This window comes from Microtus pennsylvanicus, chromosome 4 (assembly GCF_037038515.1).
Source record: "Microtus pennsylvanicus isolate mMicPen1 chromosome 4, mMicPen1.hap1, whole genome shotgun sequence".
NCBI classification, from domain to species: Eukaryota; Metazoa; Chordata; class Mammalia; order Rodentia; family Cricetidae; genus Microtus; species Microtus pennsylvanicus.
This window is the reverse complement of record NC_134582.1, coordinates 95,574,876-95,594,571: the sequence shown is the minus strand read 5'-3', so window position 1 is coordinate 95,594,571 and position 19,696 is coordinate 95,574,876. Positions and strand designations below refer to the sequence as shown.

Sequence of the window (19,696 nt, the reverse complement as noted above, 5' to 3'; positions counted from 1 at the left end):
ACAACATGAAGAAGAACTCCTTGCTGTCTGTGATATCCACAGGGAACAGTGGCTGCTTCGCCTAGGCCTGCCAAGACACGTGCATGGCTTCAACTCTGTGTCTCTCTTGGTCCCTCTTGAACTTAGGTGGAAATAGCTCTTCAGATCTCCATCAGTCAGCCTCTTTTCCCTTTTTAAATCCTCAGACTTTGAATGCATTCTCCTTGAGAACCAGTCCCATTCTTTACAAGGCTCAGACTTTTCACTTCTTCCAGTGGGTGCATGGCCAGCATTTTTCTCTTTGGACACTAGTTAGGCAAGAAGCTGGTTTCTTTAAAAGTAAAAAGAAACTTGGGCAAGCTTCTAATTTGTGATGTCCTTTAATAGCCAAGTCCTGGGTTTGCGATGGGCATCTTTGTCTAATTCAGAGGCGCCACACTGGGAACGGATTGGTAGGATATCACAGACCACTGTGGTTTCAAACTCTTGGCAGGTACATCTCCGTTCATGGATGCGCTAACAGCCAACGGAACAGCTACCATCCAGACGTCTGTTACAGGAGTGACAGCTGGGAAAAGGAAATTTATTGACGACAGAAGAGACCAGCCTTTTGACAAGCGGTTGCGTTTCAGTGTAAGGCAGACAGAGAGTGCCTACAGATACAGAGACATTGTCGTCAGGAAGCAGGATGGCTTCACCCACATCTTGTTATCCACAAAATCTTCAGAGAATAACTCACTAAACCCAGAGGTGAGAGACACACCCCAGGCTATGGCTTCGTGCTTCTCCGTGCCCTTGGTGTCCTGGCCTGCTTTGCTGGGTGGCACTCTTGGTGATCTTTCTAAACTTCTGGGGAGCTTAACTTCTCGTCACACTTGTGGCCACAGTGACACTTCACAGGAGGAGGGCGCTAAGCAGCCGCTCCATTCTCTGTTGTGGGGACTGTGGCTTTGAAGTGGGGATGGTAGCTGCATCCTTCCCTCTTCATCTCTCCCTACCCCTAAGTCATCTGTAGATCATAGGGCTCAGTGACCCCTGTGACCTTCCTATAATCACGTGTAAATATGTATATACTAGCTTTGCTTCAGCATTCATCAGAATCTTGATGGGTCTTAGTCCCTTCAAAGAATCTGTCATCCTGCTGTACAGATGCCATTAGCATTGTAGCAGACACGTGTCCTTGTCAGTAGTACCTAGTAGAAGAGACCTTTCAGTGATCCGGGGTAATGTGTGTACAAAGTTAGGGGACCAATTCCAGGACAGCTCTAGAATCCAGTGTGTTTGAACTTGTGCCTCATCAGAGTTTTGAGTTCTAGTGGTTGCTTATCTGTCATTGCACACATCTTGGGCAAGTGGGTATCTGGCCAGAGTCACAAAATAGGGCAGGTTTTTGGTCCACCTTTAGATTGCAGGGTGCCTTAGTTGCTTTCATATGCTTCACGGAGCTCATTCCAAGAGTTGTGTGCTCTCCCACACTGTATCCCTACTCAGTGCACTCAGACAGCAGATGATTTAGACATCTTTCCCTATTGTGTTAGGTTGCTCTAGCCAAAAACCCTAGAAACTTAACTCATTCTTGAAACTGGCTGAATGTGCCACCTGCTGTCCAAACTAGAATTTCCCGTAGATTTCTTGTGTGGCTTGCCTGGTCTGCTGAGAGCCACGGAGACTGTACAAGAGCCAGGTCATGCAGATCTGTGTGCCTTTCCACCGGTGTGTTTAACTCCCCTTGCAGTTGTATTCCTGTTCCAGCCCTAGCGCTCTGATCTCTGGCTGTAGAAAATATTTATAGTAATGGTGGGTGGAGTGAGCCGCATAGACTGGAGATTCTATATCCAAAGTGCTCTTGACCACTTGAACTCATGGTGACTTCCAGGTGATGAAAGAAGTTCAGAGTGCCCTGAGCACAGCTGCGGCCGACGACAGCAAGCTGGTGCTGCTCAGCGCGGTGGGCAGTGTCTTCTGTTGTGGTCTGGACTTTATTTATTTTATACGGCGTCTCACGGACGACAGAAAGAGAGAAAGCACTAAGATGGCAGATGCTATCAGGTAAGTACCAAAGGGGGTTTTCAACCGCACCTCTGGGCTTTTGCATGGTACCCGTCTTTCAGAGAATAAACCTGTATGAGCCTTAGGAATAACATGTACATCTTCCTCTGAAAGGCACTGGTAACAAGATTAATTAAATCCTCTGCCTTCTCTATGGCCCCAGCATAAATTACTACTTGCCTTGGGCAGATCACTGATTTCAGGGTTGGTTTAAGCGCAGGGCATTCTGGGAGCATTGTGGTGCAGTAGTCTACCATGTATTCTCTTCCCTCTGAGTTGTCCAGGCTTTGCAACAGTTCCGTAAGGTCACATAATGGGTGTGGTTCTTGGTTTGTTGGGTTTTTTTTTTTAATGTAAGTGCATATTCTTGTTTGTTTGCCCCAACTTCATTCTAACTACCCAGAGAATTAAATAATGCTGTTAAAAGTTCATTTTTCTTATACACCCCAAAAAATATACTACCTATTTGTATGTCTTTTCAGTCTTTCCTGGATATATTCTTAAATTTTTGAAATGATTAAAGCTATGTTTTGAGACATGTACATTGTAAAGCGACTAAATCACTTAAGTTGGCCCTCACACTTCTGTGGTGAGAATATTGAAAACATATTTTTTCTTTTTGGAGATAGGGTCTTGCTATATAGGCAATCTGACCTTAGACGACTTCTCCGTCGGCTTTCCAAGTCCTGGGAAATCCAGGCCACTATCATGCCCAGCTTGAAATCTACTTTCTTAACAGGTTTCAAGTCTACAGTATGTTTTTAGTTATACTCAACATGTCCTTCCCAATATAAGCATTTTAATATATGTATGTATATAATAAAAATGTAGTTTTGGTTCTGTTAAGCACATAAATTATACTATTACTTGGCAGCTTGCCATCTCTGTGTAACATGACCAACCTGGAGACTCATCCATTTCCCCTCTGGTTGGTTTTTTCCATTGGTTTGTCCTAATGGTTAGAACCTCCAGGTCCCACTGTAAGCACATCTCCTTTACTGTGCTAATCCCTACTGGTAAAATATAAAGTGTCTTAATTTTTCAGAAGTTACTTTTAGTTAAAGTGAATAAAGCCCCTCACCTACCAGGAAGGTCTGTGTTTCCCTGCCCACCTCTCTAGAAGTACATTATCCTCAAGTGACCCCTTTGGACCCTTTTGTGTTTTTCTTTCTAATTTATAGCTGATTAGAAACTCAAAGACTTGTAGGCTTGCAAATGAATAAAGTAGTTTAGATCTTTTCCCAAACTGCCAGGTCCCTGTAGAGCTAGCATTGAGACTCTGAGAGTTAGTGGGCTCCAAGTTGCCAGGACTAAGTATTGTCACTGGGCATTGGGCTTCCTGGCCCCCTATAAACCTCCTGGAGACACACAGCAGGTTACGAATGGGTTTATGTTGTTTTTCTGTGTTGGTGGGTCTGAGGTATGGCATATCCTGACTCTGATAGATCCCCCAAGGGGCCATGGAACTCCACACTTTGGAGTGGTGAGGCATTGCCTTGGTTTTACACAACATATTTCATCATTTTCAAAATTAATAGACACTTGGACTTAGGAGGTTATCCACCATCTGTTCCAGGAGTGTCCAACCATGGGCCACACACAACCAAAGATAGCTAGCTATAAATGCAACCCAATACAAAATCATAAAATTTAATTTTTTTAAACAATTGTTTCACTTAAAACTTAATCGTTTGATTCTTTTATATAACTTGTTTGCATAGTTCTGGGGCATGAAACTTGTACATGACACTATCATGTTCAAAAGATGAACTGTGCCCTCATGGGTGTGTTTCTGAGTGTGATCATAACTTGATCTTTTTTCCCCCAGAATTTTGAAGTTGTATAATCTTACTAAATAGTAGATGGCACAATCTTTCTCAGTTGAAAAATTAAATGTGCCTAAGTCCCTGGCAGACTGTCAGTACCCATGAAACAACTTTAACTTTAGAGTCGTATTGCACAGTTAACCAGTGGTGCCGCTGGGGCTCCAATCCAAGACAACCTTAGACGTTCCTCATACTCTGCCCGCATTCAGGATCAGTGGGTGGAAACTTGAGATTTATTTGTATCCCAGTCATCCTGTGTAGGCCCGTATTTCTGTATGGCACAAGAGCTATAAGCGCGGTCTGAGGTGGTCACAAACTCTGCAGACAAGCCTTGTGGCACCTTTAAATTTTTTTCCATGGGTTCACTGGATCCACACAGAAAAGTGTGTGTTATGACAGCCCTGGCCTAGAGATGATAGATAGATAGATAGATAGATAGATAGATAGATAGATAGATAGATAGATAGATAGATAAAACTGAATTTAAAAATAGGGCTCACCAGCCAATGTCTCAGAGTTTGGCTTCTTTTTCCAAGTCTGCTTTCCTTGAGCTCCATTTGAATCTTCCTGAGACTCACCCCTTCCCTCCAGTGCTGAGTTACTCTGACAGCAGCAGAGACTGGTGGTGTTGGGATTAGGAAACCAGAAAAGACACCCCCCCCCAAAATAAATCAAGACAGACTGAAATAGTCTCATTTGTTGAACTTTGTAATTTTAAATGTATATTTTCTTCATTTCTTTTCCCAACCTCCCCACATGTATCATAAAGCTGGCTTAGTATTCTAGCAAACAACAAACCCCGCCTCACTGAAACCTACCTGTGTCTGTAAGCAAATGCATTCCCATTGGTAGGAATTTTTCTTGGTACGCTTTAGCAGGTCATTTAAATAGTAGGTCACATCAGACTCACTTAGCCTTCCTCTTGCTCATTTGTGTTTGTTTCTGTGGTGTCCCTCATCTCAAATCCCTTAAAACAATGAGTCAAACTCATTGTCTTGAGTTTCTGAAAGTCAGAAAGGAAGATTGAGTTAAACACTAGGCTGTTCCATTGTCAGACACACTGGGGATAGCCACTTTGAAGATTCATCATTATAAAATATCCAGGACATTGGTAAAGACAGAAGGACCAGCGATCTACTCATTTGGCTTCTGGAGTCTGTGGACCAGGACTAGGCAGCTGCCTAGACTGTGTGGGAGGTGCTGCTCTTTCCAGCTTCCCCTGAAGCCTGACCTCCTCTTCCACTCCGTCCTGTTTAGCTCGGCTGAGAAAGAGCAGTCAGCTGGCTGCTAACAGCTCTGGATCCTCATTGCTTCATTTTCCCCAACAATCCCTAGCATTTTGATATCTAAGCTAGTAAATGTTCTTCCAGAACAAATTTTGCTTAATACAAAGCCTTTCCCAACAAAAGTAATAGGCAGCTCCCTCCCCTGATGCTGACTGGCTAGTCGGGGCTCCAACCCAAGGCCAGGGACAGTCACTAGCTCCACAGCAGGGCGCCTTGTGTCTGGGCTGGATGCTCCCAAGACTAAGCCTTCATGGCCCTGGGGTGTTCCTACTGGGCAGGATGCTGTGAGGGTTTAGGGATTTCCTGTGTGGCTCTTTATCAGTTGTCTGGGTTCACACATCAGAGTGATCAGTTCCTGCATAAAAGGGGAGCTCCTTCTTCCAGACTGGATTTCTGACCCTTTTACCAAGAGCCAGCTAAAGTCACTACAAGCAACAATAAAGTCCAGGTTTTGATTTTCCCCTAAGACTTTAGAAACAAATTTTTGGTTTTTGCAAGCATGTAAATTGGTATAGTGTGTTACACAAATGGTAAATCCGTTTGTTATTTCTCTGGACAATTATTTTAGCATTATGATCACTCTTGTCGTGTTAATTTACCATCCCATTGTGGTTTCTTGATCTTAGCACTGTGGCAGCCACTCTGGGTACCTAGAGCGCATATTTTGGGAATATCTGCTCTGGCATGGAGACCACCAGTTTAGCAGTCATCTTTCCGAAGGTGTCAGGAACAGCATAGGATATGTAGTCCATCCCAGGTTATTGATCCTTAGTTCTCAGAAGGCAGTAAGACTGCTTGCCTCCAAAGTCTGTTCCAAAGGTTGTCTGGCCCACAACCTAAACTGCTGTGTTAAGGTTTTCAGAGGTGCAAGCTTATCACTGCAGCATTTTAAATTGGTGAGTTATGGAAAACAATTTGTTAGCTCTTTACAGTGCTGAGAGTAGGCCCAGATTTAGGAGTCAGTCATAAAAAGCTCTAGTTGCTCCCCATTCTGACCTGTGGCTCATTCTGCCTGTGAGGGACTCTGGGCTGTACGTTTTGGTTCTTTCTCTTTGTTCCACCCTGTTAAAATTCATAACACGGAGCTATCTTTGAATAAATAGCTGCCTTCCGTATGTGGGAACCTTCCCCATCCCCAAAAGTGACCTTTTTCAGTCTGACCCGAGCCAGCTACCAGATAGTATTGTCTGGGTTTGCTAAGAATGCACATCCCTGTGATGGCCGCCCCACTCCTTGCCTTAATGTCCTTTGAGCTCCTGTGCAGTGGGGTCTTGGAGTGCTTACTGGCCTTGTTTGCCATCTTTATCTCTTGGAAGTCATTCCATCTAGTTGAGTATAATTTCAGGCTATCTCCAGATGACAGCCGTCAGAAGTCACATGCAGAGTTAGAGCTGTGCTTTCTGACACCTTATCTGCTGTTGTTCACTCCCCTTCGAACACTCTTGGTTTGTCCCAGACCAAACTTCATCAGGACCACTCCTTGGTTGGTCGTGAGTCCTATAATGTGAGTGGGCTCCTGGGTTGTCAGGGGCTAAGGGCTAAGATATACTGGCCATGTCATGGCCAGGCTGTCTTTAAGCCTTACACACTACATACAGCAAATAAACCCATGGTCCACAGCTTCAGAGACAACACCTTAAGCAAATCTCATCTCTTAATAATTTCCATAGCGTTTACATCTTGGTAAATTGAATTCCATGATAGATTTTTTTTCATCTGCTCAAATATGCAATGTTTTCAGTAATTCCCCATTTATTTTTCATTTTAGAAACTTCGTGAATACTTTCATTCAGTTTAAGAAGCCTATTATTGTAGCAGTTAATGGCCCAGCCATTGGACTAGGAGCATCCATATTGCCTCTTTGTGATGTGGTTTGGGCTAACGAAAAGGCTTGGTTTCAAACACCCTATACCACCTTCGGACAGAGTCCAGATGGCTGCTCTACCGTTATGTTTCCCAAGATTATGGGAGGAGCGTCTGTGAGTACCATTTAAAACAAACTCATTCTAGAAGACATCCTGAGGAGATCTGGCTTGTTATTGTTATACTCCATGTATATAGTGTGCCATTCTGTGGGGACTTCCCATCCCAGCTATACAGACAGGTTGGTTTTTGTTCATGGAATACTATGAACTGTGTACTGTTGTGAACTTACAGCTTTGCATAGTTAACACTGATATCCACTATCCATATTGGCACTTGAAAATCCTTTACTGAAAAGGGGCAGTGTGCATAGGGAAAGAAAGGGTCTCCCCACTTCTGTGCTCTTGTTTTTTTTTTTAATGTTTTTTTAAAAATCCATCTGTAATAGTTCGTGCTTATATTGTAGCTTACGTTTTGACAAGCAGCTATAGACACCTTGTTCCTTAGTCCTTGAACTGAGACAAAAAGTCATGACATGGGGTTCTCCAGAGGCAGAACTCAAGAGACTTCGGCAGGAAGAGTCCCAGTCACTGAGCACCTGTTGAAGAGCTGGTGAGACAGAGGGCCATTGGGCTGTGATATCGCGCGCGCGCACACACACGCACGGCTCTGAAGCATCTCTCCCATGAATTTGCATGGCTGCTTCATTTGCATCATCACCGTGTGTGGACCTCACAAGAAGAATGTTGCCCATTAACACGGCGATGGAACTATACCTTCCCTGTGGAGCTGACAGCCATCTGCCAACAGCGCAGCTCCCACATGGGGTAACAGACTTCTCTTGGAAGGAACCACTTATCTCTGCCCACCGTAGTCCATTCCCGTACCACGAAGACGCACCTTTTGCACATTTGAAGGAGGGACATATCTTCTAATCCCAAAGGGCCTCTTCCTGGGAGAAACTTGGAAGAGAGGGACATTCAGCAGTAAGTTTCTATCAAAATCACCCAAGAATTACAAAGAAGGCGAAGGATATTTGCCTCCTCTTGTTGGTTGTGGTGGAAAGCGTGAAGGATACTCCCTTATTGCAGTCAACCTGTAAATGGACCTCAGAACACCTCCAGAAGATGCAGAGACACCGCAGCCTTCACACTGAGGACCTCTGCCAAGGAACACTGCTCAGTCTAGTCAACAAGAAAACCAAACTGTACTTGTTGAATAATGTTCCTCAGAAGCAGCCGGATGTGGTAGATGGTGAAGGATGTGACAGGGCCCCGAGTGGGCTCCTGAGTCATAGAAAAGAAATCAGTGAGGAAGCTGGCAAGATCAGTAACGTTTATAGTCTAGTAATAATGGGAAATCAGTGGTAATTTGGTGGGGTTTATCATTTTAAGATGCAGCCTGTCAAGAATGCAACCTAGGAAGATATAGAGGATTGGGAACTCTTATCTAAACTTTCAATACTTTTCTGTAAGTCTAAAATCATTTCAAGTACTAAATGTGAAAACGAAAGCTAGTAGAACAAACCAGTCTCCACAGCCAGGCTGGCTCCAGGGCCACACATGCCCTCCCCCAGTTCCCCTTCTGCTAGCCTTAATGTTCAGTCTGTTGGGATACTTGTACCCAAGGGCTTCAGCCCCCATCACTACCCTACTTAGAACATAATGGCTGTCATCAAAGAGGAGAAAACCAAAACCTCCTGCTTCTCTCAAGTCCCTGTTGAAGATAAGATGCAGCTGAAAGGTCTTAGGGGTACTGTGTGTGCTACCAGTGAACAACACCCACTCACTGGGTCACAGACACACATTCTACACCCAACAGATGCCCCATGGTCTTATCACCTCTGTGTATCCTCTGCTGTGAAGGGTCTCCTGACCAGTATCCTACCCTGGTACTCCAGACTCCCAACCCGATAAAACCACAGTACCTGTGGGCTGGGACAGGCTGAGAGCATCTGTTCTTACTGGAACAGTCAGGCCACCACCAGGAACTAACAGACAGGTGTCCTTGGGAATGATTCCACATAAGTATCTCAGCTTGATGTCTTCTGTTGGTAGGACAGTCAAGCAAAAATAGCAAAGTCACATGGTATTTTGGAGTCACTGGTGAGATGCTCCACCCCTCAGATTGTGTGACTATAGTGCCAGGTCTGCCCTGGTCAAGTATCCAAGACTGGCCAGTGTTAGGAGTTGCACCCAATTCAGTGTCCTCTCCAAGGTTGGGTTTCCTGTTGAATATGGACACGATATGGCAGGTGGCATTCTTTCTTATGCATCCCTCCCCTCCTTTCCTTTACACACCTCTCCCCTACAAGCCCTTGTCCCCGATCTCCAGGCTCCTGGCCATTCATCAAGGCCACATATCTGCCACAGGTCTGCGTTGACCTAAGCTAGACTTGTTTTTCCTATGCCACTTACATGACTAGACATACCTCACTTTGTGGGCATTTCATATGTGGGCTGCAGGGACATTTCCAGTGTAATCATTTGACTCTAGATGCACCCTTTGCTGCTAAGAATGGCCCATTCTTGTCCAGAACACCAGGGCTAAAGTATAACCTTTCTGGCTTTCACTGTAAGCCTACATGGCATCTTGTCCCTTCTTCCATGGTCACCAATAGCAGTCTTGGTCTGCCACCTTTATTCAGCTGGGGCCCACTTTCCTCTCCTTAGAGATAGCAAAAGAGCAAGGGAAAACTTCCCTGGGGAACTTGCTAGGGATTAGATTTGTGTCCTAAGAGAGCCCCTAAATCAGTGACCCCCCAAGTCTCCCTGCAGCCTCTACACTCCTAGTTACTTTATGGATTGCTGGGGCAAAATAACTGACGAAAGCCAGTTACAGAAGGAATTATTTGACTCACAGTTGGATGGTGATGGGACCAGGGTTTTGAGCCTGCCAGTCGCTGCTTCTCTAGACCCCCCCCCCATACACACACACGCACACACACCTCCACCTTAGGGAATGGGATGTTGCAGCCCACATTTAAGCTGGTATTTGGCCTTGATTGACCTAATCTAGAATATCCCTCACAGACTTAACCAGGAGTTTTTTCGTGGTGATTCTAAGCCCCATTGACAATCAGCATTAGCCATCATAAGCCCGCTTTTTACCAACTTGACAAGCAAACTTCCCTTTTAACCTTATAACCTTCTGCTCCATGGCTTATGGCCATCTCATAATGCATAATATAGGTCTTTGTAGCTTTTTAATAGTCCCAGTACTTTAAAAGTCCAAGTCTAATGTGAAATTCAAATTAATCTTATACTACTGTATCAAAAACACATACTGCAATACACAGTAGTATGTAATAAATATTCACATTCAGAGAGAATGAAAGAGGCATATGATTGAACCAAATTTAGTAGACCAAGCACCAAATCCTATATCTATTACTTATCTGTCATCTGGGACTGGTTATAGAATTGTCTGGACTCCAAAAGGACTGGGGGATTTCCTGAACCCCAAACTCTGCTACCTGCATTACACAGAGTCCCAAGATCCTTCCATCTCCAACATTAATGTAGTAACCTTTCAGGGACTTGAGTCTTGCCGACATTGTCTCTGAAACCCGGGAAGAGGTTCCGTGACCCTGTCAATCTTGCATCTTTACGTCTGCATCTTACATCTTTACATCTAAGTACCAGTGGTTCCCAACCTTCCTGATGTGTTGACTGAAGTTTCTGTCCCAGCATGTCCCACAGTCATTCAGTCCCCCCAAAAATACACAGAGGTCTACATCAATCATAAACTGGTTCTTATTATTATTTAATTCTTACATCTTAACCCATAATTCTTGTCTGTGTTAGCCACGTGGCTTGGTATCTTTCATCAGCAAGGCGTGCTCATCTGTGTCCTCTATGTCTGGGTGATAACTGCAGACTGACTCTTTCCTCTTCCCAGAATTCGCCTGTTCTTGTCACCCCGCCTCTACTTCCTGCCTGGCTACTGGCCAATCACCATTTGATTAAAAGATAATATAAGTGACAGGATACAAGACCATTGTCCCACAGCACTAATGTTGCAACCCTTTAATCCAGTTCCTCATATTGTGGTGACTGCCAGCCATAAAATTATGTTTGTCACTATTTCATAACTCTGAAATAGTGTGTGGTGGGTAAAGTGCACACAATGGGCCCATGTGGAGGGGATGAACAGTCTTGAACCTGTGTGTACCTCTGAGCAGGTACATTTTTAGAATTGGATCCCAATTCACTAATGGTAGGAATATAACGTAAATATTTTGGGGGGACACAGGTTTGCCAAAGGGGCCATGAGCCACCATTTGAGAACCACTGCTCTAGAGACATCTGTACCTTGGCTGTATGGTGTACACAAAAGTACTTTCCACGGCACTTGTTCTTGAGCAGGGAAGCCATTCATTCTTCAGCATTCTCCCTGAAGTTTCTCCTGTTAAATGACTCTGCCTTCTTAGAAGTTAGCGCCTTCCAAGTGGAGTCTTTCCCTCAGGGCAGAGTGCCAAGTTTTCATAACAATTACATTTGCCTTGTCTGTTAACTTTAAACTCATTTGTGTCCTTTCCCGCGTTAAACTACGTATTTTTTCATGAAGTTCCTGCTCCACTTGCTACTGTCTCACTGTGGATTTGGATGAGAACAGTAAGCAGTGTGATGATTACCACCCAACAGAGTGCTAGCCTGTCCTGGTTTTTTTTCCTCCACCAGACAGCTGAATGCATTCTGTATTCAGCCTCACTCATTAGCCATGAGTGGAGTGCGTCCAGATTTTTGGCAGGAATATTACATAAATGGCCTTTGACCCAGTTCCCTATAGAGTTCTTGTTGCTCAAGGGAGCATTAAGAGCCAGGGCTCCCTATCCCTGTGTTCCCTCCACGGTCTACCAGAATGACTAATCAAGTCCTTTTTACAGCATTCTAGGAATTTTCTATCCCCAGAGTCCAACCACATGATCAGGGTTATCTCAGTAACAAACCATTCTAGTTTTGTTAACCACTCCTGATCCCAAGGGTTAATTTTCTGTATCACTGGAACAAAATAATTTGAGAGAACAACTTGAACGGTTGTTTCAGGGGACAAATGGAGTACAGTCCAGCGTGGCAGGGACCTTGCGGTTCCAGTCACTCTGAGTCTGCAGTCAGGGAGTGCTGCTATTCAGCTCCTCACCTCGGTTCACCACACGACCCCACCCCAGGGTGTAGTATTACCCACATTTAAGGTGGGTCATAGACATTTGTTTCCATGGTGATTCTAAATCCCATCAAGTTGACAACCAAGATTAATAATCATAGCTCATTCACTACCAGTAAAATCAGCTTTAGGTTCATTGTGAGCTATTGCTAAAGTAGATCATTTGACAACAGCTATTTTTAATTCTGGCAATAAAGAATCCTCATTACCTACTAATCTAGCGGTTCTCGGCCTTTGAGGCTTGACCCCTTGAGGGTCAAATGACTCTTTCACAGGTAAGACCTATGACCATAGGAAAACACAAAATACCTATATTCTGGGTCATCACAGCAGCAGTTACAGTTATCAAGAAGCAATGAAAATAATTTTATGGTTTCGGGGGCATTACAACAAGAGGAACTATATTAAAGGGTCACAGTATTAGGGAGGTTGAGAACCATAGTTATAGCTAAATTTGAACATCTGGTAGTGTGTTCTTCCTATGTTGTAGGCCCTTTGTAGGTGTGTGGTAGGTAAAGTGCACAAATAGGGCCCATGTGGAGGAGATGAACAGTCTTGAACCTGTGTATGCCGCTGAGCAGGTACATTTTTAGAATTGGATCCCATGAACCAAATGCTGTCAGTGTGAAGATATCAAGAGCTCACTAGCTTTAGGTCAATGAGATGGCTCCGCAGGCGTGCCTGTATTTCATGCTTGGGATCCACATGATGGAAAGAGAATGCTAACTCCTGCAAATTGTCTTCTGCTTTCCACAAGTGCATTGCAGCTAGTGCGCTCGCTCTCTCTCTCTCTCTCTCATATGCATGCGCGCACACACAAACACACTCACTAAATAAGTATAATTTAGAGAATAGCTTGAAATCAGTCCACATGAACACCTCCTTCTCTGGCTGTTTCCCTGGTAGATGAGTGAGTCCTGGCCAATAATTGTTTTTTGTCTCAACTTAGAATCAGGTGGTATAGCTCTACGCTGTGATTACAGAGCTTATAGCCACGGTTAGAGACATTTCAGGATTCCACAATAGTGGCCATGAGAAGTCAGTGGTACTACGCTGCATCCTCCAAAACAGGACCCCATCCACTTCCTCAAGCCCAGAATACCCTTAGAGCCTGCTGAAACTCTGGAGCAACTGAGTGCCTGACCCACACAGTTTAAATTCCCACCTTGTGAGCGGCGTCTTTAACTAAAACCTATGCAACAAGTAACTGAATGCTATTTAGGTGACTTGTGTTGTTGGCAGCTCTTGTTAAAACGACTTCTAAAAAGATAATCTCTCTTGTGACACATTGGTGAAGCCAAAGTGAGCCTGGGACAAGTGTAACTTTCCCTACCAGGTGTGTATAAGTTAACAGGAAGGTTAAACTGAAGAAATGCCCCTGTCAGAAGAAAATGACCTACAATGAGACTAGCTGTGTGAGCCTTCCTCAGCTCACTTGCTTGCCCAACTGCTGGTGGGTGTGGCTTTAGCCTGGGAGTCTGTTGCTCTGCGTTCTGCCACCACCACCCTTAAGACACCCCTAGAGTGCCTGCTGTGCGCCGTGCCCCTTTTACAGTCCCATCTTAAGAATCCCCACCCCGTATACTCAGGAACCGTCCAGGACAAGTACAGTATGAGCACTTTGGGTAGTCTTTGCTAAGGAGAACGGGAAGGATGGTCCAGGCTCGTGCATAGGCCCCATCTGTGAGCCTTTCACTACCAAATCTTGCTCTTGTGTGTAGTCAATGTACCAATCTAAGGACTGATTTCCTAACCCCTAGTTCACACACAAGAGCGTTCTTGGTTATCCTCTTACATCTTGAAACAGAAATGGCACCCTCCCCACACCTCTGACTCTGAGTGACAGGGTGGGGCTCAGCCTATTTAGTCTGACCAAGGAAATGGTTTTTTCTTCATGGGTCTTTGTTTGCTGGTGATGGTTGGATTTGGGTTGTAGGTTATTGTGATTTGTTGATTCTTCGTGCCTCTGTTTTAAACTCACTACCTGTTTACATGGAATGCATTCACAGCTTTGAATCAGTCCTGTCTTACCCTCATGGGTCAAATTTCAAATTCCTTTCATTGTCCTGCACATCTTAACCATGTGAAATAGGGGGTGAGGTGGGGAAACCACAGACCATAAAAGATTGTCTAGTCACCTATGGATGTAGAGCCAGATCAGCCAAGAGAAGGAGGTGAGATGCTAAGACAATGTGTAGGCCGGAGCAAGGGCAGTTGTGATTAACAGAGATGGACATGGGAAGCGAGCACCGCCCCCCAGGGCTGTGAGTTGTCTCCCAGAGGCAGCAAATGGCATGTATGAAATGAAGTAGGGTTTAGTGGGATGCTGGAACCAGACCATGAGTTCATGGTGGTCTGGTCTGTGTCTCAAAGATGGGGAAGAGGAAATAACTAGACAGATGGGTCCCAAAGGACAGCATGGGAAGAAATACTCAAGACGGGCTTCCTGGGCCTGGCGAGTTCGTTAGTATCCACTGTGTTGAGGACACACGGTACTTACATGACTGGTGGTGTCATCTCCAAAGAAAGAGTATTCCCGGTGCTCTAGAGCTCTCGCTACTGCAGATGACATCAGGGCCCCCTCCCTTTCTCACCTCCCAGGAGTATTCCTGCAGGGAAATCAACTACAGAAATAAGGTCAGATCGGGGTCTTATAGATATTTATAGATTATCTCTACATTGAGGGTCTGTTCATTCAGAGAACATTCCGGGCTTGTGAGCTTGTTCACGACTGAGCTCAAATGGCTGTCCACACTTTGGGTGATGCCCCTTAAAACCTTGCAGACTCTTGTGAGGAGGCCGCACATACGTCGCACACACAGCCGTGTACACTGTCTGCCCTGTTGGAAGTGTGGTGGATCGGCTGCATACTTGACCTCCATGGTGCGTGTGCTCTCTGCATTACAAGACTCAAATATTCCCTGTGATTCGAGGGTTGCATGTGGTTACTATAGGACCTCTGTAATTTTTGCCTCTGAAGAAGGGAGCATCTAGAGGGTGTTTTCCTGGGCCTCTTTGGGACCTCTGAAGTCTCGGCAAGGCTATCTGTGCAGGACAAACCACAGGTGGGCCATGGTCACATTGGCTGCTGGGCAGTCTGCTAGGCAAACCTCCTTAGCCGGTCACAGCAACTGTGATCCTGTCATTAGTGATGTGAGGTCCATACACCTTCTGCCAGGATGTGAACAGTGGCCTCGAATCTCGTCAGAAGTAAAGTTGCGTTAGTTTTCTCCAGTCCATCTTGTAGAGTAACTCAGAACCTCAAGATGGACGACAGTTGCTGAGGTACACTCAGTTCCTCCTGGATAGGTAGTATCCATATGACAGAAGCGTGGCTCCTCAGGTATGGCCCCCCCAGCAGTGACATTAGAACATTGTCAAGAGGGAAAATGTAGTTTTATGTTGGGTTCAGTCCCTTAGAGCACGAATTACCCACTCGTGTCCCCACGTTGCGTTTTTAATGAGTTGACTTGTGTGGGAAGAGCCAGCGTTAAGAGGAGAAACTCGAATTATAGGGGAAGTTCCACCAGCAACCTCATTTACCACAAAATAGCCTCTAATTTGGATTTCATCCAAGTCTATATGACTCCGAATTACATCATGAAGCAAACCTTTTTCTCCTTTTTTTTTTTTTGACTGGCCCAGGGTATTACTACGTTTCTGTCCACCCACTTGGTCATGCTTTGTCTGTGGTCTGTTCTTAGTGGCCACTAGAGGATATAAAGCAGATTCTAACGTTCTAACGTCTTCAAAAGTCCACCCTCAGCTTGGATTTCTGTGGTTTGAATTTCCAAGACATCTTCTCCACCCACTTCCCCTCACGTTTCACATCGTGTCTACTCTTTCATTTCAGGCCAACGAAATGCTGCTCAGTGGGCGCAAGCTGACCGCGCAGGAGGCGTGCGGCAAGGGCCTGGTCTCCCAGGTGTTTTGGCCAGGGACCTTCACCCAGGAAGTCATGGTTCGCATCAAGGAGCTGGCTTCATGTAATCCAGTTGTACGTCAAAGTGGTTTTTTATATGTATATACCGTTTTTGTTTTCTTTTGTGATTTTTTTTTTTTAAATGAGGGAGAAAGCCTCTTCCTTCGCAGAGATTAAATTGGACTTGTACCATGTTCCAGATCTGTGCCTGGCCTTGATGTAGCAATGGACCCCAGTGTGAAACATAGTCCTCACATACCCCATCCAGTGCTAACCATTTCTTACTGGGGTTTTTGGTTAGGAAATGTGCTGAGTCATGGTCTCCTAACAACGTTGATTTAGCGGTGCAGTGTGTGACATGTCCCGAGTAATCGATCCAGTTCCCGTCTAAGCTCATGCAGATACACGAGCAACTCTGATAGATGAAATTAAACTGTTTTGTTTAGAAAATTCCACCCGCAGTCTCTCTGGGAAATTTTATTGAACCTCAATACAGTAGAAAACCACTCAGGGCTCCACATTGTCCCACAGCAATAGTGCTGTGGCCACGCTTGGTCAGTGTGGATCCGTGTAACAAACCCACCTCTCTTGAGCCATGTCAAGTTTCAGTGTCCACTGTTAAATATCCCAGCATCCCTCTGTTCTCATGATATGTCCCTCCACCATGGGTACCAGAATCCACAAGTGTTGAAATCCCTTACACAGCGTGTTCCTCTGTGTATGCTTCAGGTCATCTCTGGAGATGACGTGCAGTGCTTTGAGAGGAAGGGCTGTGCTGGATTTTGAAGTAGGAAAGCCTGCATATTCCATTAAACCTTTTCTTTTTTATCTTTTTGCATATTTTCAGTCCAAGATTGATTGAGTCCCAGGGATGTGGAATTCACAAGTATGCAGGGCTACCGGTACTAAGTTGCGAGTGAATTGACATCTAAAGATTTTTGGGTTTTCAAGGCAGGGTTTCTCTGTAGCTTTGGAGCCTGTCCTGGAACTAGCTTGAACGCAGAGATCCGCCTGCCTCTGCCTCCCTGGTGCTGGGATTAAAGGCGTGCGCCACCACAGTTTGGTAACATGTAAAGATGTATTGGTTGCTATCATGCGTGTAAGAAAAGGTTTGGTACCTATAAACAACCAGCCTCCTTTCTCGTTCGTCACTGCCGCAGGTCCTGGAAGAGTCCAAAGCCCTGGTCCGCTGTAACATGAAGATGGAGCTGGAGCAGGCGAACGAGAGAGAATGTGAAGTGCTGAAGAAGATCTGGGGCTCCGCCCAGGGCATGGACTCCATGTTGAAGTACTTACAGAGGAAAATCGATGAGTTTTGATTGGCGGACTGAGCAGGACATCAGTGGCTCCCAGTCATCCTCAACAGTAGCTCACGCTTGGAAGCAGGACTGGAAACATCCAAGCTATTTATTACCGAGGAGTTTTTAAGTACTGTAACTTTAAAAATAACAACAAAGCTTCTTTGTCCAAATGTCCTTATTTTATACTCAAGTATACACAGTATAAAAATGTAATTGAGCACCAGACTGCTCTTAGAAGCTCTAATTTTCTTGTAAGCTAGTTGTGTTTTTTAAAGGAATTATGTTTTCATTTAGGGTGGCAGAAGAGTTTGCAATAATGTTATTTTACTCATTTTGGTGGTTTTTTTTTTTTAAATCTAGACCACAAACCCTAAAGAGTGCTAGCCAGCCTCACCCCCTCCCTCTACCTAAACAGATGCAGAAATCTCTGAAACATCTTCCCGCATCTAGGGGGCCGGGGGGAGGTACAAGTACCTCAGTGCTGAAAAAAATTCTAATCAAAATTAAAACCAACTTGGGGAAAAAAGCATCAAGGATGGAAAATCTCTCCTGAACTACGGGCTCATGCTGAGATGCCCGCTGGTTCTCCCGTTCTCACCGCACCCCATTCTTACCCAGCTATCATGAGGAAGCATCGTCTGGAGGAAAGCGGGTGATGGTGCAGAGTGAATCACTCCCTAGCTTGAGTGCTGCGTGCTAAGTTATAAATTAGCGTTAGTGGGTTTAAATAGTTTTCTCTGATCCGTTTGAAAAATAACTACATAAGTGCTTCTTGTGGCTGGGTGAGATATACTACTTTGCAGTTTTGTCTATCTGCAGATAATGATGTATTACACCAAAAAAAGTATTTTTATGTTTATAAAGTGTAATTTTTAGGTTCACTTAGACTATATTATATTTAATTTAAAATTCTCTCGGCACACTATTAAATACAGAAACTCCTTTCAAAACAGAGAAGAACTACCTTATATTTGACATTTAATGTTTGCGGTCTCTGCATTTACGTCTGCCGTATACTGTGCACAGTATCGTGTTCACGAGTACCCCATGGAGTGGGGACTGATTCCTGACTACAGGCGCCTATTACGACTTAGGCTTCTGGGCTTGCAATCATATTGAATGTATGAAGATGGAAATAAAATCGAAAACCTTATTTTTGTACAGTTTTGAAGTTTATACTCAGAACTGACGCCTCCCCAGTCGTGTGGAGCGCTGTGCAGTGTGTAAATCTGCCTTTACCGTGGATGGATTGGTACAGTATTTTTGCATCTGTGGGACCTGCTCTTTTGTTCCGTAGTTTGAACTATATATAAACTGTACAATCTGTAAAGTTTTTATAGAATAAATATTCAGCTGTGAAAACTGGTTAAATAAAACTAATATTTCTTAACACATGGGAGTGTTTCTCGATGAATTCTTCCCTTGCCAGGTTTCCTATGGGGGCATTTTCCCCTGGGATTTTTCATGAGGTTCACAAACGTGAGTAAACTTTGGTGTTTGGCTCAGAGACTGCAGTCCACTGCTCCTTCTCATATTCACGTGGTTGGATGGGTAACTACTCCAAAGGAAGGTAGGTGTGTTTCACCAAATTGGCACCTATGAAATAGTGATACTTTAAGGGTCCCTCAGCCCCGTGGCTGTCACTGCCTTTCCTGGTGGCTTCTCTTACTGTATTCATAGCCAACTTGATCTAGCCTGTGACTTTGCTGTCCCAAGGTGTGAATCACCCGAAGCTTGTGAGAGCCCTGGGTTGTGCCCTGTGTAAGTGTGTGGGAAAGTGTGCCTGAGCAGAGACTTGTCACAGAAGAGGAAGGAGAGGCCTGGGACAGTTGGACACTGCCATCCTGGGCAGTGCTACCAGGACTTGAGAGAACAAACAAAGCAGACATTAGCCACATACTGGTTTGTTATCCAAGTCATTGTAAGAACACGGGACTCAGGGCCATTGGGCAGCATCATCTCTCAGCCTGTTGGTGGCCAGACCCTAGGGAAAGTACACTTCACAGCTACCTGATGACCTCCTCTTGCCTAAGGAGCTTCTGTCAAGATGGAAATGGCTTCTGTTCAGATTATATTTTTAAGTAGTCTGAGTGGCTTTAAAAAGCAAAAATGGAGCCTGGCAGTGGTGGCACATTCTTTTAATCCCAGCACTTGGGAGGCAGAGGCAGGTGGCTCTCAGTGAGTTTGAGACCAGTCTGGTTTACAAGAGTTAGCTCCAGGACAGGCTCCAAAACTACAGAGAAACCCTGTCTCAAGAAAAAAAAAGGGGGGGGGGCTGGAGAAATGACTCAGTGGTTAAGAGCT

The 19,696-nt window shown here is 44.8% G+C and overlaps 1 protein-coding gene across 3 annotated transcripts in view; it reads left to right on the top strand.

Moving 5' to 3' along the window:
• The window catches only part of Cdyl (chromodomain Y like), a 132,716-nt gene extending 113,931 nt beyond the window's left edge, over positions 1-18,785 (top strand). The window contains exons 3-7 of one of the 3 annotated variants that reach the window (XM_075969902.1): positions 473-729; positions 1,856-2,028; positions 6,909-7,119; positions 16,023-16,166; positions 17,252-18,785. In XM_075969902.1, the coding sequence (XP_075826017.1) occupies positions 473-729; positions 1,856-2,028; positions 6,909-7,119; positions 16,023-16,166; positions 17,252-17,410 (944 nt within the window). In that variant the 3' untranslated portion in view covers positions 17,411-18,785. The remainder of the gene's footprint in view (positions 1-472; positions 730-1,855; positions 2,029-6,908; positions 7,120-16,022; positions 16,167-17,251) is intronic. The other 2 variants (XM_075969903.1, XM_075969904.1) reach the window with 2 other exon arrangements.
• The last annotated feature ends 911 nt before the right edge of the window (positions 18,786-19,696 follow it).